The sequence below is a fragment of the Protopterus annectens genome, chromosome 15.part0, assembly GCF_019279795.1.
Source record: "Protopterus annectens isolate FY-2018-M chromosome 15.part0, PAN1.0, whole genome shotgun sequence".
Lineage (NCBI taxonomy): Eukaryota > Metazoa > Chordata > Ceratodontiformes > Protopteridae > Protopterus > Protopterus annectens.
Genome location: NC_056749.1, coordinates 750,216,251 through 750,244,036, shown reverse-complemented (window position 1 = coordinate 750,244,036; position 27,786 = coordinate 750,216,251). Strand labels below are relative to the sequence as shown.

Genomic DNA, 27,786 nt, shown 5'->3' with positions numbered 1-27,786 from the left:
CTGAGAGGGTGGTCTGTAGGATGCTATAAACTGAAAAGCAGTCTTGCCCACTGTTAGTTGCACATGGATGGTCTCCAATACTTCGTGCAATGCCACTAACCTGGAGGTGTGGATATCCTTGATAAATATGGAAACTCCCTCTCCTTTTGTGGTTCGGTCCAGGTTTTGGGGCCGAAAAGCATGATATGAGGTATAACCTGGTAGTGCTGGGGTGCTCTCTGGAGCCTTGAACCAGGTTTCTGTCACTGCACAGATATCGATGTTCTCCATACTGAGGAGAGCTTCGAAAAGTGCATCTTGAGGTTAAGACTTCTGGCGTTTAGCAGCATTACCCTTAGTTTCTTGTGCTGTCTATGGAGGTGGGTTTGACTTTTGAGCCTTGCCTAAAAAAGGCACTACGGGGGTGGCAAGAGCCTTTGCCAATATCCGAAAGCCCAGTGGTGACAGGTGCAAGCCGTCCCTAGCGAAGCAACGTGGCTTGTCGAGCATGTCATCCCAGGCTGACAGACACTGGATCCCCTTAGAATGACACCAAAATTTTAGCCAATTGTTAAAATCGATCATTTTGTCTTTGTACTGTGGCATCATTCTGGGTGAGGGTAAGATGCTGCTCAAGGTCAGGGTCATACCGGCCTGGGCTACATGATCAGAGAGCTCCTCTATGTCTCTTTTCATGTAGTCCAGGGAGGTACGTCTCAGGTCATTCACACCAGCATGTACAATGACGGAGTCATAGAAGTTGTGTCTTAACATAACATTCTATCTGTGTTGTTCATCTTCTTTCATTAATCACTGATGGGTTCAGTTCCCAGCCCTCGGAACCGAGTCGGCCTATTACCAATCCCGCGCCAGCCAAAAAAACTCACGAGCTAAGTTCCTACCCAGGATGCCCTTCCCCTGTTACCTCAGATCGAGTTTGCTAGAGAAAAAGAAGTAAAGCCGAGGCCACTTCTGCACAACTACCCTAGGGCACCATTTAGACCCAAAGCATCCCCCAGGAGCCTTTAGAGGGGGAAGGAGGGTGGCAAGTGATGAATGAAAGAAGATGAACAACGCAGATGGAATGATATGGCAAGACATAACTTCTTCATCTGATGATGTTAATCTTCTTTCCATTTATCACTGATGGGACAGCATCCCAAGCTACCTTGAGGTCCATGGGCAGCCCTTATGGAAGAACATTCTAGAGTATCACTGAGCCGAAGGCAGTTCTCCCCCCTGGAGACCAGGTCCAATTTGTAATGATTGATAAAGGTATGAAACTTAGCCCAAGTAGCTGCTGCACAGATGTCATCCATGGAAGCCCTGGAATGGAAAGCTACAGATGTTGCCATAGATCTAGTGGAGTGAGCTTTAACTTTTGGCATGGGTTCATTACTGAGGGAATAGATGAAAAGTATGCAGTCCCTTAGCCATTTTGATAAGGTAACCTTAGAAACAGCCTCTCCCATTCTGAGCCCAAAACAGGAGATGAAAAGCTGTTCAGATTTACGGACAGGTTTAGTCCTGTCTAGTTAAAATTTCAATTGTCTATGTATGTCTAAGGAGTGGAGGCAGTACTTTCCTCTATTGGCAAAATTCAGGAAGAACACTGGTAGGTCAATGGTCTGGTTTATGGGGAATTCAGAAACAACTTTGGGGAGAAAGCATGGAATAGTGTGAAGTGATACTCTGTCTTTATGAAAGACCAGATAGGGCCTCTTGATACACAATGCCTGCAGCTCTGAGACTCTTCTGGCAGATGTGATGGCTACCAAGAACAAGGATTTCCAAGACAAATACTTTAGGTCACACTTCGCAGCAGGTTCAAAAGGTTTCTGAGTCAAAGACTGAAGGACTAGAGTGAGGTTCCATGGTTCCACGGGCTGTCTGATATGAGGCCTGATATGAGAAGTCCCCTTGAGCAAGGCCTTGCAAATGCATAGAGAGATAAAAGGGGTGCCATCTATACCATTGTGGAAATTGGAAATTGCCGCTAGATGTACACGTGCGGTAGAGGCAGAGGCTCCATTTTCAAATAACTTAGCCAAGTATTGAAGCACTGCGGTAACAGGAGCCGAATACGGGTCTAGCATGTTATCCTTGGACCAGATGGACAATCTTTTCCATTTATTCTGGTAATCTTCTGGTGGATGGTTTACGAGAGGCCAGAATGATGTCTCGAACAGGCGAGGAGAGATTAGCTTGCCTGGCTACTAGTGGAAGTGGAGAAACCAAGCTGCCAGCTTGAGACTGGACAGATTTGGGTGACTCAACCCTTGCAGTGAGTAATCAGATATGGTAGATGGTCCAGAATCCATGGCGGGTATACTAGGTGAGGTCGAAGGAAGGGAACCAAACTTGTCGAGGGCAGAATGGAGCTATGAGGAACACCTTGCATCTCAACTGAAGAGCTTTATTTAGAAATTGTGGGATCAGAGGGATGGGTGGATAAGCATAAAGAAGTCCCGTGGGCCAATCGTGCATCAGAGCATCCCTCAGTGACTCCCCTTCTGGGGGAAGTAGGGCCAAATAGCTGCTGCACTTGGCGTTTGATGGGGAGGTGAAAAGATAGCAGCAGGGCTGGCCCCAGTGGCTGAAGATTGCTGACGGTATCAAAGGGTTGAGGGTCCACTTGTGAGGCATGAGGATGCATCTGCTCAGCTTGTACACAGTCATGCTGGTGCTCCCCGGCATATGTGTTGCTATTAGAAAGTGGTTGGAAGCCATCTCCCACTGCCAAATTCTCATGGCTTCTCAACATAGGGGATAGGACTTGGTTCCTCCTTGCTTGTTGATATATATCAGTCTACTAACATATTATCTGACTGAATTGCAATTGTCCCGGAAGTGAGCCAAATGGAAGGCCTGCAACGCTAACAGCACAGCTCTCAGTTCCAGAACACTGATATGCAGGTGGGCCTCTGAGGTGGAATATGTGCCTTGAACAGTCTTTCCCTGGAAATGGCCCCTCACCCGGTCAGGGAAGCATCCGTGGTCACAATGGCTGTGGGCTGAGGAGACTGAAATGGATGACTCCAAAGTTCTATGTCTGGCCTTATCCACCAACACAGGTCCTGTTTGCAGGAGTTGGTTACTTGAATCTGGTAATTGAGGGAGTGATAGTTTGGAAACCATTGACACAGAAGGAGCCATTGCAGAAACTGCATGTGTAGCTTTGCTAGAGGCACTATTGGGATCGACGCTGCCATAAAACCTAGGGCCTGAAGAACTTCCCTTGCAGAAAATGTTGTTTGTGAGAGTATCACCCGGAGTTGAAGCCTCAATCGATGGAGTCTGTGAATTGGGAGTAATACCAGACAGGACTGAGTGTTGAACACTGCTCCAATGAACTCTATTTGTTGTGTAGGAACAAGGTCTGATTTCTCCCAATGTATTGTTATTCCCAACAATTTTGCCAGAGAGAGAGAGAGAGAGTATAATGTATTGCTGTTACCAGAAGATGCTCGGTGGGGGCGGTAAGGAGACAGTCGTCCAGATATGGAAACACCTGGAATCCTTTTAGTCTGAAGTGAGCTGTTACCACTGCCATGCATTTCGTAAACACACTGGGGGCTGTAGAGAGCCCGAACGGCAGGGCACAGAATTGATAATGACTGGCTCCTAGCCGGAAGCGAAGCAGACTCCTGGAGTGCTTTCCCATCTTTATGTGGTAATACGCATCCCGGAGATCTATAGAGCACATCCAATCGCCTTCTGTTAAAAAGGGGAGAATGGACTGAACCGTGACCATCCGGAACTTGGTTTGGGTGACAGACTTGTTTAAGCTGCTGATATCCAAAATGGGTCCCCATTCCCCTGTCTTTTTTGGCACCAAAAAGAATCTAGAGTAAAATCCGGATCCACGCTTGTCTGATGGGACTGGTTGGATGACTTTTTTGAGACAGCTTTATAATCTCTGAAGCTGCTTATTCCCTTTGACTGGGTGAAATGTCAGTAAGTTTTCTTGGGAAATTTAGCTGACAAGAAAGGGGAATGGTGTAACCTCTGGTGATAATGCTCTACACCCAACGATCGGTAGTGATGGATTGTCAGGCAGCTTGGTGCAGAGAGAAACTACCCCCAACTGCTTCTTGAGGTAAGCAATCGAGCTGCTCCTCAGGAGCGCTGATAAGGCTGTCCAGAGAAGGAATCCCTGGAGCCCTGATTACGAGGACCCCCCTCTGCCTCTATAGGGGCATCTTCTGGAATTGTTACCCCCTCTGCCTCTCGGAGTATCATCATGTGCGGCATGGAAGGGACCCTGAGATTTCTTATGCCACATCTTTCCACTCCTCTGATTCCTGGAGAAGGTACATTGAGGGTTGGAAAACTGCAGGTCTACGGCAGCCAGTGTCTTTCCATCTTGCTCGCACCTGGCTAGCATGTTCTCACTTTGGAGCCAAAATGGGACAAAGCTTCGATGGGAGCATTCAGAAAGGAAGACTTGAAGGGGTCTGTGAGGTCACAAATGCACATCCAGGCATGACACTTCATAACAATGCCCGAACACACTGCTCTAGCCGCCCCTTCGGTTGCATGTGACAGCAACCTCATGGACGAGTTGGATACTGATTCCAGGGTTGCGAGCTGCAAGGCCACCTCGTCACACAACTGTCCTGCGAGTGTCCCAGAGAGTTCAGAGATTAAGTCCTTCTGGAGCCTCGTAAAATGTGCCAAATAATATATGGCGAAGGTCCCTGATGCAATTACATGCTTCCCAAGTCTGTCCACCGCCCGGGACTCCCTGTTGTGCGAGTGGACAGCGGGACTTTCTTTAACCAAGTCCTTTTTCCTGGCCACCGCCACCACCATAGCATCAACTGGTAACCCTTTGGATCAATGGGAGTTCTTCCTTGGGAGGGGAAATAATTTTTTCTGGTCTCCAAGGGACCGCCTCAATGGAATTCGGGATCGTCCAAGCACGCTGCACAACGACCTGGACGAGCTTGTTGGCAGGTGGGGTCACCAGAGAGATAAAAGGCCAGGCATGAAAAGCTTGCAGGAACATGGACTCTTCAGACTAAGGGTTGGAGAGCTTCCAGTTGCATCTCTGCTTCAACATCTCCAGGATGTCTAAGACATCATCAGGAGGGGACTGTGGGGACCCTTCACCATCATCTTAATCAGTGTCTTCTGTTAAGGACTCCTCGGGTGAGTCCACGTGCTTCCTCTTGTAAGTCTTCTTTCAAAGGGGCTCCTCAGTGGGGGTCTCTGAGGAGGAGTCGCAAGAGTGGGTACCCTGAACAGGGGTGTCTTGTGGCTTCTCTGCCCGGTGTCCCGGGGGGGGGGTGACAGCTGTAGGTCAGGGGGAAAAAACTGGGGTTCTGACATCAAAGGAGTGCTGCCAGAAGTAAGAGCCCTCTCCATCACACGGAAAAAGGGCCCGCCCAAAGAGGGATGGGAGCCCAGAACATAAGACAACCTTGGGACCGGGGTCACACCCCACTCAGACGAACCCACCCCCACAGATGGAGCCTCAAAGCAGTATCAGCACTGGTGCAGTCATAAGCGCAGAGGATGGAACCGAGGAGGAAAGCGGCTCCATACCCCGGGTTGAGAAAGGACCGGTTCAGCGGGAAACCGAAGACCAAAGAGAAACTTGGAGCCGGAGTGAGATGCACCGTAGGCGCCGAGGTGATGGGTTTCAAGAAGGCTGTCGGAGCAGAAGGCTTCAGAACCAAGCTGTTCGAAGGAGAAGTGTAAGATGGAGTCCGTGGATAAGGTAACCCAAGTCCTGCAGTTGGATGGGTCTTAGAAAGTGAGGGAATCCCCCTGGCGAACAGCTGGTCTACCAGACACACCACGTCGTGTTCCGAAAGGCTCCTGGTGGATCTAGTGGATACTCCAGACAGAGTCAGCACATTCGAGGAATGGGCTATACACTTGACCCAGAAACAGATCTACAGAGGGGGGAGTATCAGGTCCGTGGTGCAAGGTCTGCCGGCACTGATGTCTCTAGTTTCGAGATCGGAAGTAAAGGGGACAAATCCAGTGAGGTCAGTACAACGCTCGGTGCCAAAGTGAAACTCCGAGCCAAAATGGTCGGTTCCAAACTGGAAACTAATGGCGTGGTCGGTGTGCCCTGAGCCGAAGTGGCTACAGGTCTCGAAGTCGAAAAAGGCGTAGCAAGGTCAATAATCGGTGCCAGAGGCAGGACCGGTGACAAAACAGGCGTCGGTATCTAAGGTTTCGAGATGGTCAGAGCCAAAGAAGATGGAGCCGAAAAGAGAGATTTATGCTCCAACGATAACTTAAGGACCTTTGATTTCACAGGCTTGCTCTGATCACCCGAGAAGGAGGAACAGAGTGGAATCTCCTTTTGTCCTTAGAAAGAGGGGTTGAGACCTCCATCGAAGAAATGGACTCTGAGAAGGGAGACTTGAGTAACCCCTTCAGAATGAGTTTATTTTTGCGCTCATTAAGAGTGCGTTTGCTAAAACTTTGACAAATGTCACATGGAGGCTGCACCGAAAGGTGGGCTACTCCCAAACAGTATACACAGTCCTCATGAGAATCACTGTTAGGTAAAAAGAAGTTATGTCTTACCCATAACGTTTCATCTGTATTGTTGATCCTCGTTCAGTCATTATGCATGGCTATCGGTTCTGACCTCGGAACCAAGCCGGCCATTTTCCAAGCTCTCAAGCTAAACTCTTACCCACAATCTCCCTCTCCCTGTTACCTCAGATTGAGTTTGCAAGTCAAAGAAGGTAGAGGCTACCTCTGGTCAAATAACCTAAGAGAACCAGATGGTGAGATCCACTAGAAATCACAGGAGGGAGAAGGAGGGAGGGTTGTTATGACTGAACGAGGATCAACAATACAGATGGAACGTTATGGTAAGACACAACTTCTTTATCTGATAAAAAGAAGTTATGTTCTTACCATAACGTTCCATGTGAATTGTTCATCTCGCCTTTGTTCTTACGCACGGGTTCGGAGCCGACCCTCGGCTCTGAGTCGGCCACATCGCAAGCTCTGCATCTAAGAGAAGCTCGAGGCACAGTCCCTATCCCATGATCCCTTGCTGCTATCCCACAGATCTAGTTTGCTAAGAAACCAGACTTCAAGAACATAACTGACCCCCTTCCCTACGCTTCCATCCACACGAGATCATAATACTCAAATTATATATAGAGAGGCATACAGTAATGAGCACACCTAAAAAGAAGCAGGTAGTGCCAGGTAACCCCAAGAAGGTAACCAGACACCAGTCGTACTCATTCATCCAGGACGAGGAGGGGGACAGAGGGAGGGAATGTAAGAACAAAGGTGAGATGAACAATTCACATGGAACGTTACGGTAAGAACATAACTTCTTTATGTGAAATTGTTCGATCTCGCCATTTGTTCTTACGCACAGGTAGCTTCCCTAGCACCGGAACCCTGGGTGGCTCACGGAAGAACATTCCTGAGAACCGTGGAACCACAGGAAGCCCTGTCCCTGGAGGTCCTGTCCACTTTGTAGTGAGTAATAAACATATGAGGCTTGGCCCAACTAGCCGCCGCACATATGGTATCCAAAGGCCAACGATCGGCGTGGGCCAGAGAAGTGGAAACAGCCCTGGTGGAATGAGCTTTAGGTTTGAACGGAAGAAACTGCTTGGAGGATGAATAGACAAAATTTACAGTCTGACAGCCACTTAGATAACGTGCATTTTGTTACTGCCAGTCCTTTCTTATTTCCGCATAGGAAACAAAAAGTTGATCTGATTTCCTACATTCCTTGGTTCTGTCCAGATAAAATCTCAGCTGTCTGTGGACGTCCAATTTGTGCAACATGTATTCCAATTTATTAGAATGGTTCCTGAAAAAAGTGGGAAGCTCAATGGATTGATTAATATGAAACACTGAACATACTTTCGGCAGAAAGGATGGATTAGTACGCAAGGTGACCCTGTCTGGGTGAAAGACTATATATGGGGGTCTAATCGGCAATGCCTGTAGCTCCGAGATTCTGCGAGCTGAAGTGATTGCCACCAGAAACAGGGTTTTCCAGGATAGATACTTAAGTGGACACATCGAAGCTGGCTTGAAGGGTTCCAACATGAGCTGAGACAGCATTAAATTCAAGTTCCAGGGAAATACCGGGTTTCGTATGGGTGGCCTGAGATGAAAGGTACCCTTCATAAATTCTCTACAAAGTCTGTGGGACATAACTGTAGCTCCTCCTTCACCCACATGAAAATTTGATATGGCAGCTAGTTGAACTCTTATCGTGGACGTCGAGGCCCCTTGATGAAAGAGTGTGGAGAGAAATTCTAAAATTTTGTGAATACGGGCCACCAAAGGGTCTATACCTTGTCTGGAGGCCCAACACGCAAAACGTTTCCACTTGCTCCTATACAGTTTTCTTGTGGAAGCTTTGTGGGAAGAAACTAAAATGTGTTGCACTGCCGGGGATAAGAGGTCCGACCTGGCTAAGTTGGGAAGTGGAGCAGCAAAGCTGTCAGTTTTACGGACTAAAGAGATGGGTGAGGAACTCCTGACAAGTGGGTCAGCAGGTCTGGCACTGGGTCCAGAGTCCAAGGTTCCTCCATCTGGTGAGCTTGAAGAAAGGTAAACCAGATCTGTCGAGGCGAAAATGGTGCTATCAAGATGATCGTCCTTCCCAGACCTTTGGTTTTCTGTAGAAATTTGGGAATCAATGGAACAGGAGGGAAGGCATATAGGAGGCCCGGGGGCCAATCGTGTACCAGTGTGTCCCTGGGGGCACCCCCCGGAGGGGGAAGTAGGGCGAAGTAGCTTCTGCATTTGGCGTTCATGGGGGAAGCAAAAAGATCACAGACAGGCTGGCCCCATCTGCGGAAGATCTTCTCCACAACTTGATTATTGAGGGACCACTCGTGAGGCAACAGGATGGCTCTGCTCAACCTGTCTGCTATGACGTTGGATGTTCCCAGGATGTGCGTTGCTATTAGAAAGCGTCTGGTGGACACAGCCCATTGCCAGATTCTCAGGGCCTCTCTGCATAAGGGGTAAGACCTGGTTCCCTCCCTGTTTGTTTATGTACCAGACTACTGACATATTGTCCGTCTGAATTGCCACTGTTCCCAGAGGTAAGGAGTCATGTAAGTGTTGCAACGCCAGGAACACTGCTCTCAGCTCCAGGACATTGATGTGCAGATTGTACTCTATTCGACCACTCTCCTTGGACTGTTCTCCCCTGAAAAAGTCCCCCCCACCCTATCAGGGAAGCGTTCGTGGTTACTGTGGCTACGGGGGCAGGGAGCACAAACGGATGCCCTATTGTCAGTTACTGATTGTTTATCCACCAACGGAGGACCCGCTTGCAAGTTTCCGTGATCAAGACTGTGTGACCACGGTAATCGTTGGAACGACCACTGAGCAAAGAGGAGCCACTGGAGGATTCTCATGTGCATTCTCTCTAGGGGAACCGTAATAAGGGTAGCTGCCATCATGCCCGATACTTTCAAGACCTGTAATGCGGGAACTTTTTTGTTTTGAAGAATAGAGACCTGATCCCTCAGGACTGACACTCTTGCCTGAGGAAGTCTTAGCAGTGCTACGGAGGTATCTAACTCCGCCCCTATGAATAAGATATGCTGTGAGGGCGACAAGGTAGATTTTTCGAAGTTCACTGTTATTCCTAAGCTGGAACAGAGATTGATTGTATAGTCCCTCACTTGTACTAGGTGATGCTTGGTGGTGGCGGTAAGGAGCCAGTCGTCCAGATATGGAAACACCCAGAATCCTCTTAGTCTCAGGTGAGACGCCACTACTGCCATGCACTTTGTGAACACCCTGGGGGCTGAGGTGAGGCCAAAGGGCAGAGCTCGAAACTGAAAATGACTGGCTCCCAGCTGGAAGCGCAGGTGATCTCTGGATGGCCTGGCCATTTTTATGTGGTAGCACGCATCCTTGAGATCTATAGAGCACATCCAATCGTTCATTTGAAGAAACGGAAGAATCGACTGCAGCGTGACCATCCGGAATTTTTCCTTCTTCACGAAGGTGTTGAGTCTGCCGAGTTCCAGTATTGGCCTCCAGTCCCCTGTTTTCTTTGGAACTAAAAAGAACCTTGAGTAAGTTCTGGATCCTATTTGGTCCGCCGGGACTGGCTGGATGATTCTTTTTTTGTAACAGCCTTTGTATTTCTATGGCTGCCTGATCCCGCAGAGCAGGTGGAACATCTGGGAATCTTTATTGGGTGGGTGGATTGTTCAGAAAGGGGATGTTGTATCCTCTGGTTATTATGCTTTTTACCCAGGAATCTGATGTGAGATTTAGCCAGGCCTCTGGATATAAAGCCAAGTGACCCCAGACTGCCTCCAGAGCAGGACAGCCGGGCCTCCACTCAGGAGTGCTGAAAAGGCTTCCCAGGGACGGTATCCCTGTCGCCCTGGTTTTGTGGACCCCCTCTGCCGCCTAGGCGGTTGTCTTCCATTTCTTCCCCCTCCTCTGCCTCTGGAGGGGGTATCACTAGGTGCAGACTGGAAAGCTCCCAGAGTCTTCCGGAACAACATTTTTCCGCATCTTTGCCCTTTGGGGTACGGTCTAGAGGGGGCGGAAAAAAGGACCCCTACGGCAGACAGGGTCTTTCCTTCTTGCTCACACCTAGTGAGTGTCTCCTTCATTTTGGGCCCAAACAAGGAGGCGCCATAAAAGGGGGCATTAGCAAAGGAAGATTTAAAGGCTTCCGCAAAGGAGCACAGGCGCATCCAGGATTGTCTCCGCAGAGCAATCGCTGAGGCTGCTACCCTACTCGAACCCTCGGCCGCATATGAAATGAGCCTCATGGATGAGTTAACTATCGAAGTAAGGGTGTTGAGCTGTGCTGTCACCTTGTCTGAGACAGCAGCATCTGTGTTACCCTGGAGAGTATCTCCCAACTCCTTAATGAGATCTCTCTGAAGGCGCGTAAAATGCGTAAGGTAGTTCAGCGATCGCATGGCAAAAGTCACTGAGCTAAAAACGCGCTTCCCATACCTGTCCATAGTCCTAGAATCCTTGTTAGGAGGATGGACAGAGGAAGATGCTTCAGACATTTCCTTCTTGGTAGCTGCCGCCACCACCATAGCATCGACTGGGACTCCCTTGGTAAGGTAAGCTTTATCGAGGGGGGCAGTAATATATTTATTTGGTCTCCGAGGGACTGGTTCCACAGTATCAGGAGCCTCCCACGCCCTTCGAGCTATTAAATCCATTAACTCGTCGAAGGGCGGAGTCACCCAGGAAGTGGAAGGTTGAGCCCCAAAGGCCTTCAGCAACACAGACTCGTCCTCAGTGGGGGCAAGAGTCTGCCAGCCACCCCTCTGTTTTAGAATTTCTAGGATGTCCGCAAACAAGACATCCTCGGGGGAGGACCATGGGGACCCCTCGGACTCATCCAGGTCGGTGTCCGAAGTCAATGATTCCTGTGGGCAATCAATGTGCCTCCTCTTGTACAATTTCTTCCTCGGGACTTCATTAGAGGTGGCATCTGGTGAAGCTTCCGAGAAACAGGGTACACCCTCTGGGGCTAGCTGAGGCATTGGGTCTCTATGCTTGGTGGGGACCGAAGGTGCAGAAACAGAACTCGGTCCCTTCGGGGAAGGAGAAGAGGTATCGGATTATGTGAGTGTCTGACCAGACAAAACCTTCCTCATGGCGAAGGCACCGGAGCCCCGGGCCGAGGACTCCACCGGATCCGAAGAACACGGTAGATTCCCGGGCACCGGAACCATGGGCTCCGACCCAGAAGACGGAGCCGAACTAATCTGCGCCGAGGCCCCGAGGGGGAGATTCAGTACCGAAAGCTCAGTTCGACTCTCCACCCTGGAACCCAGGAGAGAATGTCAGCTCTGAGACCTCTCGACGGGCTCCGAGGATGGCTTTGGCTCCGGGGGATCCACAATTATCAGCTCCTCGACTCCTGTCTCCGATGACTCGATGGGTCTCGAAGGAGGATCTATAGATGTGACGGGTAGGGCTTCAAGTTTCGAAACCAACTGGGACGAAACCGCAATAAGTCTGGATAGAGCCGTGTTCTCCATAAGCTTCTGCAACACTCGATCCACATCGGTGTCAGACATCGCCCTGGAAGAACGGGTCGAAGGGGCCTGAGAGGTCACCGAGCGAAGGATTGAAGACAGAAGTACCTCTGACACTGGCTCCAAGACATGGGCCTCGAATCGAGACAACCGTTCAATGCTCGGTTCCAAGGTCAGTGGAGCCGGCGACCGAATCTTAGCCGAGGTACTCGGAGCCGAAGACTTGGGCTCAGATACCTTCGAAGACTTCGATGCCTGGTCCGCCTTATCTAAGGTATCTTGAAATTCGGGCTTTAGAAGGCCCCTCTCGATGAGCTTCCTGCGCCTCTCCATCATGACCCTTCCACTAAAGGAGTGACAGATGGAACAATCCTCCTGAAGATGGAGAGGGCCAAGACAGTAGACGCAGGAGGTATGATTGTCCGTAATGGACATTTTCTGACCACATTGACAGCACTTAAAACCTGATTTGGCTTTCTCTGACATGTTTAAAGCTAAGCACTAAGAAAGTATAAATGTATCTATTATAGAAAAAACAGCACCACAAAACACACTAAACTGTAGGAGTAAATACAAGACAGCAAACACCCTGAGTAAATATATATAAATATATATATATATATATATATATATATATATATATATATATATATATATATAAATATATAGTAAATATATATAAATGTAAGAAAAATTTCTGCCAGAGCCCTGACAGAAATAAATGGCCTAAAGCCTAAGAGTAGTCGCTCCTACAACTAAGACTAAATATCAAGGAAGAGTATATATATATATATATATATATGTATATATATATATATATATATATATATATATATATATATATATATATATATATATATATATATAAACACACACACACACACACACAAACTATCTAATCTCTACTAAACTTTTACAGCCAACTATTAAGGCAATATTAATGTTTTTAGAAGTAATAACAAAAGTTTTACTGGCCCGAGCTTTCTCTCGAAGCGACCTGCTGCAGCGGCAAACTAGATCTAAGGGATAGCCGCAGGGGATCATGGGATAGGGACTGTGCCTTGAGCTTCTCTTAAATGCAGAGCTTGCGATGTGGTCGGCTCCGAATGCGTGCGTAAGAACAAACGGCGAGATCGAACAATTTCACATGGTTAATCCTCATTCATTCCTTACGCATGGGACAGAGTCCCCAGCTACCTCTATTCCTGGGAGGCTCTCATGGAAGGACATTCCTGAGCACCATAGAATCGAAAGATGCTCTTTCCCTGGAGGCCAAATCCAATTTGTAATGATTGATGAAGGTATGAGGTGTAGCCCAAGTTGCAGCTGCACAGATGTCATATAAAGAAGCTCTGGCATGGAAGGCATGAAGCTCTGGCATGGAAGGCAGCAGAAGTTGCCACCGACCTTGTTGAATGAGCTTTCATGGTAGTAGGCAATGAGATATTACGCTGTGTATAAATGAAGGTCACACAGTCCTTCAACCATATAGCTATCCTGTTTAAGTAAAAATGGATTTGCCTGTGGATATCCTGCTGTTTGAATGATTGTGAAAAAAAAACTGGCAATTTAATGGCTTGATTAATGGACATTTCAGAGATCACTTTAGGCAGAAATGATGGATTAGTTCTCAGAGACACTATCGCTATGAAAAATCAAGTATGGACTCTTGATACATAAAGCTTGAAGCTCAGAAATAAGTCTGGCAGAAGTAATGGTGACCAAAAGCAAGGTTTTCCATGACAAATACTTGAGGTTGCAAGAAGAGGCTGGTTCGAAAGGTGACATTGTCAGAGCTTGTAGAACTAATGATAAATCCCATGGTTGAATAGGTTCTCTAAAAGGTAGCTTCAGATGATTCACACCTTTTATGAAGGTCTTGCACAATTTATGGGACATGAGAGGAATCTTGGACACCCTCATGAAAATTAGAAATTGCAGCCAAATGAACTCTAATGGTAGAGGCCGATAGACCCGATTGAAAAAGGTCGGCCAGAGAGTCTAGTATTATCAACACTGGTGCTGAAACGGGGTCTACTTGTTCATCTTTCAGCCAACAGGTAAATCTTTTCCACTTGCTCAGATAAGTAATTCTAGTGGAAGACTTATGAGAAGCAATGAGAATATCACATACTGGTAAAGAAAGATCATTCTGCCTGGCAATCAAGGGAATTGGAGTAGCCAAGCCGTGAGCTTCAGGCTGTTCAAGTTGGGATGAATCAGGTTCTGTGGATGTGAGATCAACTCCAGTGCTGGATGTAGAATCCATGGTCGATCTAGTAGGTGAGACCAAAGGAAGGGGAACCAAATCTGTCGAGACCAATATGGTGCTATGAGGATCACATTGCTCTTCAACAGATGGGCGGAAATGCGTAAAGAAGACCCGAGGGCCAATCGTGGACAAGAGCGTCCCTGGGTGACTGTCCCGGAGGGGGAATCAGGACGAAGTAGTTGCTGCATTTGTAGCTGGTCAGGGATGCAAAGAGGTTGCAGCAAGGACGGCCCCAGCGGTGGAAGATCTCCGCCGCTATCAAGGGATTCAGGGACCACTCGTGCGGTTGAAGAATGCACCTGGTGAGTCTGTCTGCTATCATGTTGGAACTCCCGGGAATGTGCGTTGCTAAAGAAAATGGTTGGTAGCCATCGCCCATTGCCATATCCTCATGGCCTCTCGACAGAGGGGATAAGATTTGGTTCCACCTTGCTTGTTGATGTACCAGATCACCGCCATGTTGTCTGATTGAATTGCAATTGTCCCAGACAGCAGCAGGGGATGGAATGCTTGCAACGCCAGAAGCACCGCCCTCAGCTCTAGAATATTTATATGCAGATGGGCCTCCAGTTCGGACCAAGTGCCTTGGACTGTCTGTCCCTGACATAGCCCCCACCCCGCCCCGTCAGGGAGGCGTCCATGGTCACTGTGGCCTTGGGTTGCTGGGGGGAGAAGGGGCGAGACCATTGTGACGGATTGTATGTCATCCACCAATTTAAATCCTGTTTGCACCTGTGGGTTACTCAAATCATGGCTGAAAGAGGATGCTGAAAAGGATACCATTGGGTGAGCAGTAGCCATTGTAGAAGCCTCATGTGAAACCTGGCCAGGGGAACAATGGTGATGGAGGCTGCCATGGAACCCAACAGCTGTAGAACTGAGTGAGCCGTTGATTTTTCCTTTGAAAGGATTGGAATTAGTTGTTGCTTTATCCTTAGAATTCTGTGCTCTGGAATAGCAGCTCTGCAGTTTTTTGTGTCCAAGATAACCCCTATGAATTCTGTCGACTGAGATGGGGTGAGATTGGATTTTTGCCAGTTTATGATTATGCCTAGCCTTTGAGCAGCGAGGAGAGAGTATGCCAGGGCTTTTTCCAGTAGATGTCTGGTGTGGGCGGAAATGAGCCAGTCGTCTAGGTATGGAAACACCTGGAATCCTTGAAGGCGCAAGTGAGCTGTGACAACTGCCATGCACTTTGTGAACACTCTGGGGGCTGTAGAGAGTCCGAAGGGTAGTACTCTGAACTGGTAGTGACTGGCACCCGCACGGAAGTGCAGAAATCTTCTTGATGGCCTGTCCACTTTTATGTGGTAGTACGCATCGAAGATCTAACGAGCACATCCAATCATCTTTTTCCAAAAGCGGGAGAATAGACTGTATTGTGACCATCCGGAATTTTTGTACTCTCACAAACTTGTTCAATACACTGAGATCCAAAACTGGTCTCCAGTCCCCGGTTTTCTTTGGCACCAAAAATAGTAGAGTAGAATCTGGATCCTATCTGGTCTGGAGGGACTGTTTAGATGAGTCTTTCTTAGCAGCTTTTCTATCTCTAGTGCTGCTGCTTCCCTTTGACTGGGTGGAACGTCGGGAAGGTTTTTTGAAGGGGCAGGACAAAGATCGAAGGGGATATGATAACCTCTGGTTAAAATCCTTTGTACCCAAGAATCGGTGGTGATGGTTAGCCAGGCATAAGGGTACAAGGAGAAACGTCCCCCAACCACCTGCACAGGAAAGGAGTTGGGCCGCTCTTCAGGAGTGCTGGTAGGATTGACCAGGGAAAGAATCCCTGGAACCCTGGTTATGCGGACCCCCCCTACACCAAAAGGAGCGTCTTTCCCTTTTGAGTTTCCCCCTCTGCCTCTGGGGGAGAACTGGGCCTGTGTGTCATAGAAAGGACACTCAGATTTCTTGAAACATATCTTCCCACTCTTTTGGTTTCGGGAGAAAGCACGTTGAGGGGAAGAATAACAGACACCTACGGCAGAAGGGGTCTTACTGTCCTGTTCACATCTGGCCAGTGTGCTTTTAACTTTGGGCCCAAACAACGAGGAGGCCTCAATGGCAGCGTTAAGAAAGGAAGCCTTAAAGGGTTCCGCGAAAATGCACAAGTGCATCCACGCATGTCATCTCAAGACAGCAGCTGAACCCGCTGTGTGAGATATCAGTCGCATAGAGAAGTTAGATATAGATTCAATGGTGGCCAGCTGAGAGGCCACTTTGTCACTGACCTCATCAGACACGGCACCAGCCAAGGTTTCAGAGAGCTCAGAAATCAGATCCCTTTGAAGCCTGGTAAAATGTGCCATATAATTCAAGGACCTGACAGTAAAGGTTGCTGAAGCAAAGGTGCGCTTCCCTATCCTGTCCAGGGCCCGGGACTCTGTTAGGTGGATGGACAGTCTGGCTTTCTTCTTCTGCCAGATCCTTTTTTTGTTGTGGCTGCCACCGCAAAAGCATCCACAGGAAGACCTTTGGACCAATGGGGATCCGAAGGTGGTGGGGACAAAATCTTATCTGGCCTCCGGGGAATAGCTTTGACGGTATCAGGAGCCTTCCAAGCATGCTGCACGATGAGCCAGACAAGTTCATCGGCAGGTGGAGTAACTCAGAAGGTAGGGAGTCAGGCACGAAAGGACTGCAGGAACACAGATTCCTCAGAGGTCGGATTAGAGGACTGCCAGTCACCTCTCTGTTTCAGGATTTCGAGGATATCACCAAAGGATACCTCAGAGGGTGACCGAGGAGATCCTTCCCCCTCATCGAAATCTGTCTCTTCAGTGAGGGACTCCTCTGTGGAGTCCATGTGCTTCCTCTTACATGAACTTATCCGATGGACCTCCTCAGTGGGAGAAGCTGGAAAAGACAGTGGAAAAGGGGATTCCTGTGGGAATATGTACTGAGGCCCTTGCACCCGGTGTCCGCTAGGTGCGACTTGTGAAACCAGTGTAACAGAGGAGGGCAGAGGTATAGACAGTCCGGTATCACCAGCAGCAGCGAAAGCCTTCTCCATCAGTTGGAAGGCTGGTCCACCCGAAGAGGAGTGCATGTCTAAGACAGGGGTCACCCCTCCCCTAAATGGCTTCGCCTGCCGACCCGGTGTCCCTGGATGGCTGTAAAGCAGCAAACTATGCGTCACAACTGACATCCTGGGTTGTAGCAAAACTTTCCTGCCACGAAGGCAACTGCAGTTCCTTAGTGAGATCTATAAAGGGGACCGCAGAAGAGGGAGACTGTGCTATATCCATGGACTTCAAAGGCAATGAAGGAGGAGAATAAGAAGGGGTCTTTGGAGACGGGTGATCACCTCCCAAGGAAGGATAGTTTTTGAGGGGTGGGGTACCTCTGGCCAAGAGTACCTGATCCACAAGACGCAACATATGTTCGGAAAGGCTTCTAGTGGACCTTACGGAGACTGAGGGAGAAACAGGCCTGTCCACAGAAGAGGCAAACTCGGTGCCCATCTCATCTGTCCGCACAGAGGACAACGGTGCAGAGAGAGACTGGACTACGATTGTCTGTACCGAAGAAGTCATCGGTGCCGAGGTCATGGCCTGCACCGACACAGGGATCGGCGCCGAAGTGGTTGTCGGTGCCAAAGCTAGAACTGACAAAACTGGAGTCAACAATAAAGGTGTCAGTTTCGAAGAAGATCTCACAGCCAACGTGGTCAAGGTCTGCGCTGACTGAACGGTCGGTGACGATACAGTGGTAATAGTCTGAACCGAGGAGCCCCTTGGTGCCGATATAGTGAAGGCTGCAGGTGAAGACGGAGCCAAGATCACTAATGGAGCCGAAGGCCTCGGTGCTGAAGGTCTAGGCACCGAAAGCACTGGGACTGACTGAGTGAGCTCCGGAGCCAAAACTTAAGCCTTTTTAGGTTTTGGTTGGCGGGAGTCCCCAGCCAGAGACGAAGGCAAAGATTTAGCCTTAGTAAGAACATCCAAGATTTTCTTATGGGCTCTAGGAGGGGTTGAGGCCTCTGACCCAGAAATAACCTCTGAACAGGCAGAATTAAGAAGTCCCTTCAGTAACTACTTGTTTTTTCTTTCCAACAAGGTTCTATTCGAAAAGTTCTCACAAATAGTACAGGGTGGGTCAACAGACAAATGGGAAGCTCCCAAACAATAAACACACACAGAGTGTGCATCAGAAGTAAGTAGTTTGTGTCCACAATCAGAACAACGCTTAAACACCGGACTGCCTTTCTTATCTGCTTGAAAGCAAATTAATTAATAGAAAAGGTACCAGCAATGGTACAAGACAGTACCCGAAGGTATGACAAAAAAGGGGAAAGGATTACCAACGATGGTAGAGAGAGATACCTCGCGGTAAAAGTGGTAAAGAAAGGAGCAGAAAAACTTGAAGAAATTATGTACGCTAGATGCGATAGGGTAAGAGACAATGAAATATAAACTTTTCTGACAGAAAAGTAACCTGAAAAACTATTAAACAACAAATAACTGTACTTAGCTCAAGAGAAGTAGCTTGACACAATTGAATGGCAACGAGGCAAACGAAATCTGGGTAACAGGGAGAGGGGGATTATGGGTAAGAGTTTAGCTTGAGAGTTTGAAGCTGACGCGAGCTTGGAAAATGGCAGGCTCGTTTCTGAGGTCGGAACCGATATCCATGAGTAAGGAATGAACAAGGATTAACAATATCAGATCTTGCCCTTACAAGAAGTACAATGCTTAAAACCTGAAGTTCCCTTCGTATTCGACATCTTGGTAGAAAAGCACCACAGGTCAACTGTATTATCCAACTATAATGAAGTCAACTCCATTCAAAAAATCACACATATAACAATACACTGGTATGCGGAGAAGAAAAGAGAAACACCTGAAAAAGGATTAAAGCTAACAGGCTACACAGGAGAAGCAATACCAACTATGGTATTGAAAAAATACCACAAGAGTAAAGGAAGAAAGGCTGTACCAACAATGGTACTTGAGAGTTTACCAACGGTAACAATGGGTAGAGAGGAAAGAATAAGGTTAAATAAAAGAAACGACACTAAAAATACTAATCTCTTAATAAAATATGAAGATATCCAAAAAACTTTACACAAATATCAAAATTATTTCACTTAGCTGAGAGCTCGGTTGAAACACGGCTTTACGGCTATGCAGCAAACGAGATCTGGGGTAACAGGCAGAAGGGCATTCTGGGTAGAGACTTAGCTCGAGAGTTTATTTGGTTGGTACGAGCTTGGTAATAGGCCGACTTGGTTCCGAGGGCTCAGAACCAAACCCATCAGTGATGAATAGAAAGAAGATTAACAACATCAGATTACTTATTAGGAGGATGGCTAGTAGGACGTTCATCAGCAAGTACTTTGTGGTGGCTGCCACAATCAACATGGCATCAAGTGACACCTCTTCAGCCCAATGCTGTTCATCAACGGGAGCCGACTTATACGGTCTGGTATCTTAGGGACTGGTCCGATGGACTCAGGAATCTTCCAAGCCCACTAAGCAATAAGTTTAATCAGATCATTAGCATGCGGAGAGATCCAAGCAGTGGATGGTCGGGCACAAAAAGCCTCTAGGTATACGGACTCCTCTGAGGAAGGTTGTTGGGTAGTCCAGCCACCATACTGTTTATGGATCTCAGAATATCACAGAAGGAGACATCTTCTGGGGGTGACCTTGGGGAACCTTCCACCTTCATCAAAGTCAGCATCTTCTGTGCAAGACTTTTCAGGGGACTCCGTACTTCCTCTTGCACTTTCTCTTCTGGGGCACCTCCTCAGTGGGATGGCCGGGGGGGGGGGGGGTCTGAAAAGGACATCACCACCACAGTTGAATCCTGAGGTTTCTGTGACTTCTGTCCCAGGCCAGAGGCTGGTGGTAGCTCTGGGCAAGGGGAATGACCGGGATGCTGTTCAGAGAGAGGAATCGACTTTGAGCCTATAGTGGACAAGGCCCCCTCCATGGCCCAGAAAGCAGGCCCTCCCCCCCCACAGAGGAATGGGAGCCCAGAATCAAAATAGACTCCTTTGAAACCAAGGTCCCATCCCGCACTGAGGTTGTCACCCCGAGCCCAAAGCCGTGTGCCTACGCTCCGAGAAGCATAGATGGCTCGGGTAAGATCGGTGTTCAACCACCCTCCCAAGAACAGACAATGAAGCTCCAACCCCGACAGGTCTTCAGTTCCAACAGGACCATAGAGCTCAGGGATATCAGCACCAGAGACGAGGCTCTCACTGGCACTGATACAATCAATGTTGGGACTGTCAGAACCAGGAACTCCAAATGCTCAGTTGCAGTCAGAGGACGAACTACAACTGGGTGAGAGACATGTAAAGTTCCAGAGTCAAAAGTGCAAAAAATGGAGGACATGGCTAATCCCCTAGCCAAGAGCTGGTCCACTAGCCTCAGAACATCGGACTTAGTGAAGCTCTTGGTGGAATGGACTGAATAGACCAACAGGGACCGGGGTCTATCCAAAAATGGGCTTGGTGGTCAGTCTACAGAGGGGCCAAATTTTGGGGAGTACCTTGTTCGTGGCAAATCCATGAAAGAAAACTCCTTCAGCTTGGAGATCAATGGAACGGAGGAAGGTGAAAAGGTCTGAGCTGAGGAAGTAGTGGGTGCCGAAATTGTCAGTGCAGAGATCGGCAGCAATGGCACCGGTGCTGGCAAATGCTTTCCGCAGAAACTATGGGAACTGGGGAAAACGTACCTATTTTAACAGGCAGTTCCGATGACAGTGTTGGAACAAGAGTGGCCCCTCTTCTTAGAACTATCATGCCTGGAGGAAGAGGGGGAAGAAGGAAAGCTAAAAGTCTCAGAAGTCACAGTTATGACCTCATCTAAGCTAGATTTTATCAGGCCTTTCAGAATTAACTTGTTTTTCCTCTCTACGAGGGCCCAGTGGCTAAAGCCATGACAGATGGCACAGTCTTCTTGAAGGTGTACAGGGCCCAAGCAGTAAGCACATAAATCATGTCCATCAGAATTTGGCAGTTTATGGTCACACTTCTGGCATCTCCTGAAGGCAGAAGTGCCTTTAGTCTTTTCAACCATGTCAACAAAGGTGCACCTCCACCCCACCACAGACACAGAAGACAGAGTTTTTTTTTTTAAGGGAAAAAACGTACCAACGATGGTATGAGAGAGTTAAAAGTAGCTAAAAGAATATAGGAAAAGAGGTACAAACAATGGTATGGAAGATTACTGTAATAAGAAAATGGAAGGAGGGCTACCAATGATGGTAAACCAGAGGAAAAAAACACACCAAAAAGGTTAAGAGTAGAGGAGCTGGGTAAAGAATAAGGTCTTAGAGTAAAGTACAGTTCTGTACCTACCATAAATGTAGATGTTCGAGTGTTCACCCTGCTGCAGTCATCACACTTGGGTTATCCTGTCAGGCGGTCCCACAGTCAGCCGGATTTCCAAAGTCTTGGTCTGACGTCAGTTGCTGTCGCCTCATCCCTGATGTCAATGAGCCAGGGGTACATATATTGCAACCAACGCCATTTTCTTCAGTTTTTCTTGCCCCAGATGTCAGGTGCCCCCAAAAAGGTGATCCAATTTTGTACCAAAAGGTGTGAACACTGTACAAACACAAAATCCCTTCAGCTATAAGCAAATACATCAGAAAGGCATAGCAAAGATTTAGCCAGTAGATCAGAGGGGTTGGAGGGAGGGTAACCTGGACTGCAGCAGGGTGAACACTCGAACATCTACATTTATGGTAGGTACAAAACTGTACTATGTTCATCGTGTTACCCTGCTGCAGTCATCACACTTGGGTTGAGTCCCAAAGCTAAGGTAGGGTGGAGGCATCATAGAGGATTAGTGGAGGCAATGAGGCCCTGCAGAACTGCAGTGGCGAAGCCTGCCCTGGACTTAGAATAAAGAGGTAAGTGATAGTGTTTGGTGAAGGTGTGTACAGAACTCCAAGTTGCAGCTTCTAAAATTTCCTTGGTAGGAACCCCCCTGAGAAAGGCTGTAGAGGTAGCTGTTGCCCTGGTAGAGTGGGATCTAATGGTAGGAGGAACTGGTTTCCCATGATGGGTATAGCAGAATCATATGCAATGGCCTATCCATTTAGAAATGGTTTGCTTGGATATGGCCCTCCCTTGAGAAGCTGTAGCATAGGAAACAAAGAGCTGATCAGTTTTTCTGAAAGCCTTAGTCTTATCCAAGTAGTAACGAAGCTGCCTGTGAATGTCCAAGGAATGCATGAGTCTCTCACCTTTGTTCTGTGGATTGGGGAAGAAAGTGGGCAGGTGGATGGTTTGATTTAAAGCTACACTGGAAACCACCTTAGGCATGAAGGAAGGATTAGTTCGTAGAGAAACTCTGTCTTGATGAAAAATGAGGAAAGGTTCCACTGCCATAAGTGCCTGTAATTCTGAGACTCTCCTAGCAGAAGTTATTGCCAGGAGCAGGGCAGTCTTCCAGGATAGGAACTGAAGGTCTGCAGAAAAAGCTGGCTCAAAGGGAGGTAGCGTTAGTTTTTCCAGAACAAAGTTGAGGTCCCATGTTGGTGTAGGGGCTCTTCTAGGTGGTCTAATGTTTTTTGCCCCTCTGAGGAACTGCCTTAGAAGAGGATTTGAAAATAAAGGTGGATCGTGTCGTAGTGAGCTGAAATAGTTGAAACATTGATTTTAATAGAGGAGAAGGAAAGCCCTTTATGCAACATCTCAGCTAAATACTGCAGAATGTGAGGCATATGAGGCTGAGTTGTGTCTTGGCCTTTAGCTTGGTTCCAAGCACAAAACCTTTCCCATTTGTCCGAGTAAGCCTTCCTGGTGCTTGGCCTCCTGGCCTCTAGAATAACATCCAGTACTGCTTGTGAAAGAGGGGCTGGTGGGATGCTTAATTGATTTGCCATGCAGCCAGGTTTAAGGTTTTGATCTGGCTGTGAAGAATCTGCTTGTCTTGCTGCGTGAGCAAATGAGGTATTTGAGGCAATATCCATGGTGGGTTGTGAGCCATATTCTTCAATAGCGGGTACCAGTGCTGGCGTGGCAAGTCTGGGGCTATGAGAATCAGTCGAGGTTTCTCCTTTTTGACCTTCAAAAGAACCTTTGTGAGAAGAGGTAATGGAGGAAAGGCATATGCTGTCAGGTTTTTCCAACTGAAGGAGCGAGCGTCCACTTTCCAAGCTTGATGGTGGAATGTCCTTGAGCAAAATTTTGTCAGCTGGTAGTTTTGAGGACTGGCAAACAGGTCTATATTTGGTAGACCCCATCTTTGAGTTATCATTGTAAATATTTGTGGGTCTAGCTTCCACTCGTTGGGATCTTTGATGTTTCTGCTTAGGTCGTCTGCCAATGTGTTTTTCTGTCCTGGCAGGAATTGAGCTTGTAACCGGATTTGGTAGGTCAGAGCTGTGTTCCATAAGATTATTGCTTGCCTGCAAAGAGGGTAGGAATGTGTGCCCCCTTGTTTGTTTATGAACCACATTACTGTGGTGTTGTCCGTCTTTATTGCAAGTAGTCCTGGCTGTAGTAGATCCTTGAAGGCTGTCAGAGCTTTCTGTACAGCTAGCATCTCTTTTTGCTTTATGTGCAGTTTTCTTTGTTCTGCAGTCCATAAGCCTTGAATGCATTGCCCTGCCATGTGTGCCCCACCCTCCAAGCATAGTCTGAAGCATCTGTTGTGATAGTTTGCCTGGCTGGGGGCAAGGTGAAAGGCTGACCCTTGTTGAGGTGACATGCCTGTGCCCACCATAGAAATTCCTGTTGAAGGCAGGGAATAAGAGATATAACTGTGTCCAAGCTGTGGCTGTGTTGAGACCATACGCTTTTTAGGTACCACTGTAATTTCCTCATATGCAGTTTTGCAAATGGCATTATCAGAATGTAAGATGCCATGAAGCCCAAAGCCTGCAGAATTTTTCTTGCAGTTAATTGGGTCTTTGTTGCCATTGTCTAGAAATATTGTGTCAGTTGTAATTGCTCGTCTGGTGTAAGATAAGCCTTCTGGGCTGCTGTGTCCAAGCTGGCACCCAGGAATGTCATTTTTTTGTGAGGGTACTAGTTTTGATTTCTTTTTGTTTACTGTGTACCCCAGACAATTTAATAGATGCTTCACAAAAGCCAGATGTTGTAAGAGAATGTCTTTTCTTTCTTCTTGGATGAGGCAGTCGTCCAGATATGGATATATTTGAATTCCTCTTTGTCTACAGTATGCAATTACTGGTGCCAGGCATTTTGTGAATACTCTGGGCGCAGTAGATAAGCCAAAGGGCAGTGCAGAGAATTGATAATGGGTTGAACCTGCAATGAAGCGGAGGTATCTTCTGCAACTTTGTCTGATAGGGACATGCAGGTATGCCTCCTTGAGGTCCAACGTTACCAGCCATGCTTCCTTGCCCAACATGGGAAGTAGCTGCTGTAGTGTTAGCATCTTGAATTTGGGAACTTGTAAGTGTTTAGAATTGATAGGTCCAGAATTGGTCTCCAAGCATTTTCTTTTCTGGGTACTAGGAAGAGTCTTGAGTAAAATCCTTGGCCTTGCTCTTGAGTTGGTACCCTTTGAATGGCTCTCATGGCCATGAGAGCTGTAATTTGTTTTTGAGCCTCTGCCCTTTGATTTTGTGGCAGGTTTGGCATTCCTCTTTTTATTGGCAAGGTGTGAAAGTAGAATCTGTATCCTCGTAAAATGATGTCTAGGACCCATTTGTCCTTTGTGACCATGTGCCAGTTGTCTGCAAATAGTGCTAGTTTTCTCCCCAAGGGAGCTGACAAAAGAGCTTTGTTTGGCCAGCTGAGGTGCAAGTCATTGAGTTTGCCTTCTGGTGGGTTGAGACCTGTCTTCTCCTCCCTTCTGGGTTGGAGTGCCCCATTGGCGAGGCTTATACTGAGCTTGTGGTTATCCTCTGCCCCTTGGGCGCCTGTATTTACCCCTCTGAGGCCTGTCAGTGGCTGGAAAGGACCAATTTTTTGTTGGCCAGTTTCTGTTGAAGCGAGGGGGTTGTACTTGTAGGAAATCTTTGACTGTCTGCATTGATTTCGCCTCATCTTCCATTTTCTTTAAAAATTCTTCTGCTTTAACACCAAAAAGAACATCCTGCTGTAAGGGAGCATCTAGTAGTTTTGCTTTAACATGATCAGGCAGACTTTGTTCTTTTAACTAGGCATGCCTACGTATAACTGATCCAGTGACAGCTGCTCTGCAGGAGGCCTCTAAAGAATGAAACCCACATTGTAAGGTATGTTTGCCCACCTGCTCGGTGGCATGCAACAAATCCTGTACTTCTTTCATTTCTGATTGTTGAGGTAGGGTGGTTATCTTTTGTTTTAACTGAGAGATCAGAAATTGCTGATACTTAAGCATATGAAATTGACAATTTAGTGCTCTCATAGCTAAAGTGGCTGAGGTGTAAACCTTTTTCCCCCATCTGTCCAGTGTTCTTGAAACCCTTTCAGAAGGTACCGGATTTTTAGCCATGGAAGCCTTAGCCCCCTTGGGACCCTGGGAGATAGTCTCTGGGTCAGCTACTGGGCTTTTGTAAAGGAATTTGTGGGATCTGTCAGGCTTGGCCGGGGCAGGAGGTAGAGAGTCAGGGTTGAAACTGGATTTTAAGTAGACATCATCCACAATGTCCAAAACAGGAGGGATTGCTAGAGGTCTGTGTTGAGGAAGTAAAAGAAACTCTCTGAGCCTTTTCTTGGAATCGGAGTAATCCTGACCTTCCCAGTGAAAATGTTCCCTCATAGTGTGTAAAGTTTCCGCAAAAGAGTAATCTTCTGGAGGGGAAGCTGAGGGAATAGAGTCCTCAGCATCAGAATCTTCATAAGGAGAGAAGGAATAGTCTTGGTCCTCAGAGGAATCCGAAGAAATAGACAGTTGTTCAGAGGAAGCAGAATCTTCCTCTTGTCTAGGCCTTTTGTCAGGAGAAGGCTGTGAACCCCTGATAAGAGAAATCAAATCTTCAGCCATTTTGAGCATCTGTTTCTTAGGCATAGTGCCTTGAACAGGAGACTGAAGTAAATCATTTTTCGATTTAGGAGTCTTCGACTTGGAAAACATTTTGACTGTAAGAGTCGTTGGTCTGAAAACGCCTTCAGAAACCGATGGCGTTTCAGAAGTACCGGCGTCCTTGGAAGGTAAATCGTCGGAAGGGCCTGAAGTAAAAGGCTGCGTCGGCCTAGTACATTCCGTCAAAATATCTGTAGCGGTCTCGGGTTCCAGAACTGCAGTAGTCAGAGGCTGCGTCGGAGCCTCACTGATAACCGGAGAACCGGAGACCGCATCAACCGAGGCCTCGGATTCGGGCTTAGGCCTGGGCTGTCGGTCTTTGTCCCTGCGCTTTTTATGCACGCCGGTAGTCGGTAGCTCCGACGGCATGTTACAGTTAAATTTTCTACCAAAAAAGTGTTGTGCGAAATCAAATCGTCTTTTAATAGTACGTTTATTAAATCTAGCACAAAAACGACAAGTGACGTCGTGATCAGGGCCTAGGCAAGGTATGCAATAAGAATGAAAATCCTTATGAGGTATTTGCTTCCCACAAGAAATACAATTGTTAACTTTTTCTGACATCGGTCTGAGGCAAGAAAAGTTTCCCCAACGGGGGTACTTAGCTTTATAGAAGACTTCGGTCTGAAATTTGAATTTGAAAATCTCAAGAGTCGGCCGACCGGCACTTGCGAACTGCTTCTGCTTCGGGCACCGCGTGGTAAGAAAGACTGAAGAAAATGGCGTCGGTTGCAATATATGTACCCCTGGCGCATTGATGTCAGGGATGAGGTGACAGCAACCGACGTCGGACCAAGACTTTGGAAATCCGGCCGACTGCAGGACCGCCTGACGACAGGATAACCCAAGTGTGATGACTGCAGCAGGGTAACACGATGAACATCTACTACTTAGAAAGAATTTGAATAAAATTAGATAACACTTACAGTTGTAATAAACTGTCAGCTCAAGAGCTGACAGGAAAGGAGTGCATTTGGCAGTTAAAGCGGCAAACAAGATCTGAAGTAATCTTGAGAAGAGAACTGTTGTTTGCCTGGTCAGAATGCAACACAGGAACATTCATGAGTTCTGTTCAAGCACCTTTATTATGTACAAACACATCAGGAATGAGGCAATAACTAACTTAGATAAACATAGCCATGGAACCTTGTTGGCTAGGATTATGTAGGCCCTTGGGCCGATAGCCTAGTACCTACCAATGAACCTATGAACTTATAAACAAACTGACTCTCTCATACATGCTCACTCTCTGGCTGCACTCTCAAGATGGCACTGAAGCTAGCAAGTGCTTGCTATTTATATGCATGTGCTGTCCTTGTAAATGCTTCTTAAAGGTACACCACACATACACATTTTACACAGCTTCATAGGTGTGTACTAGGCTAATGGCCCTGGAGCCTTTACAAGTCTAGCCCATAGCAGTTCCCTGGCATTGTGCCGCCAGACGTTAGTTCCCAGTATCTCTATCAAGCAGAGCTGCTGGAGTGACTCCCCGGGCTGAGCTTTCTATTACCCATCCACTCATGAAGATTTCTCTTGAAGGACAGTGAGGTGCTCTGCTTGACATGTACGGAAAGTCTATTCCAGAGCATGGGCA

General features: G+C 47.5%; 1 protein-coding gene across 1 annotated transcript in view; it reads right to left on the bottom strand.

Annotated features, from left to right (window-relative positions):
* The window catches only part of CSTF2 (cleavage stimulation factor subunit 2), a 1,531,011-nt gene that overhangs the window by 763,848 nt on the left and 739,377 nt on the right, over nucleotides 1–27,786 (bottom strand). Inside the window, exon 8 of the mRNA XM_044057611.1 lies at nucleotides 7,574–7,584. Coding sequence (XP_043913546.1) covers nucleotides 7,574–7,584 — 11 coding nt within the window. The remainder of the gene's footprint in view (nucleotides 1–7,573; nucleotides 7,585–27,786) is intronic.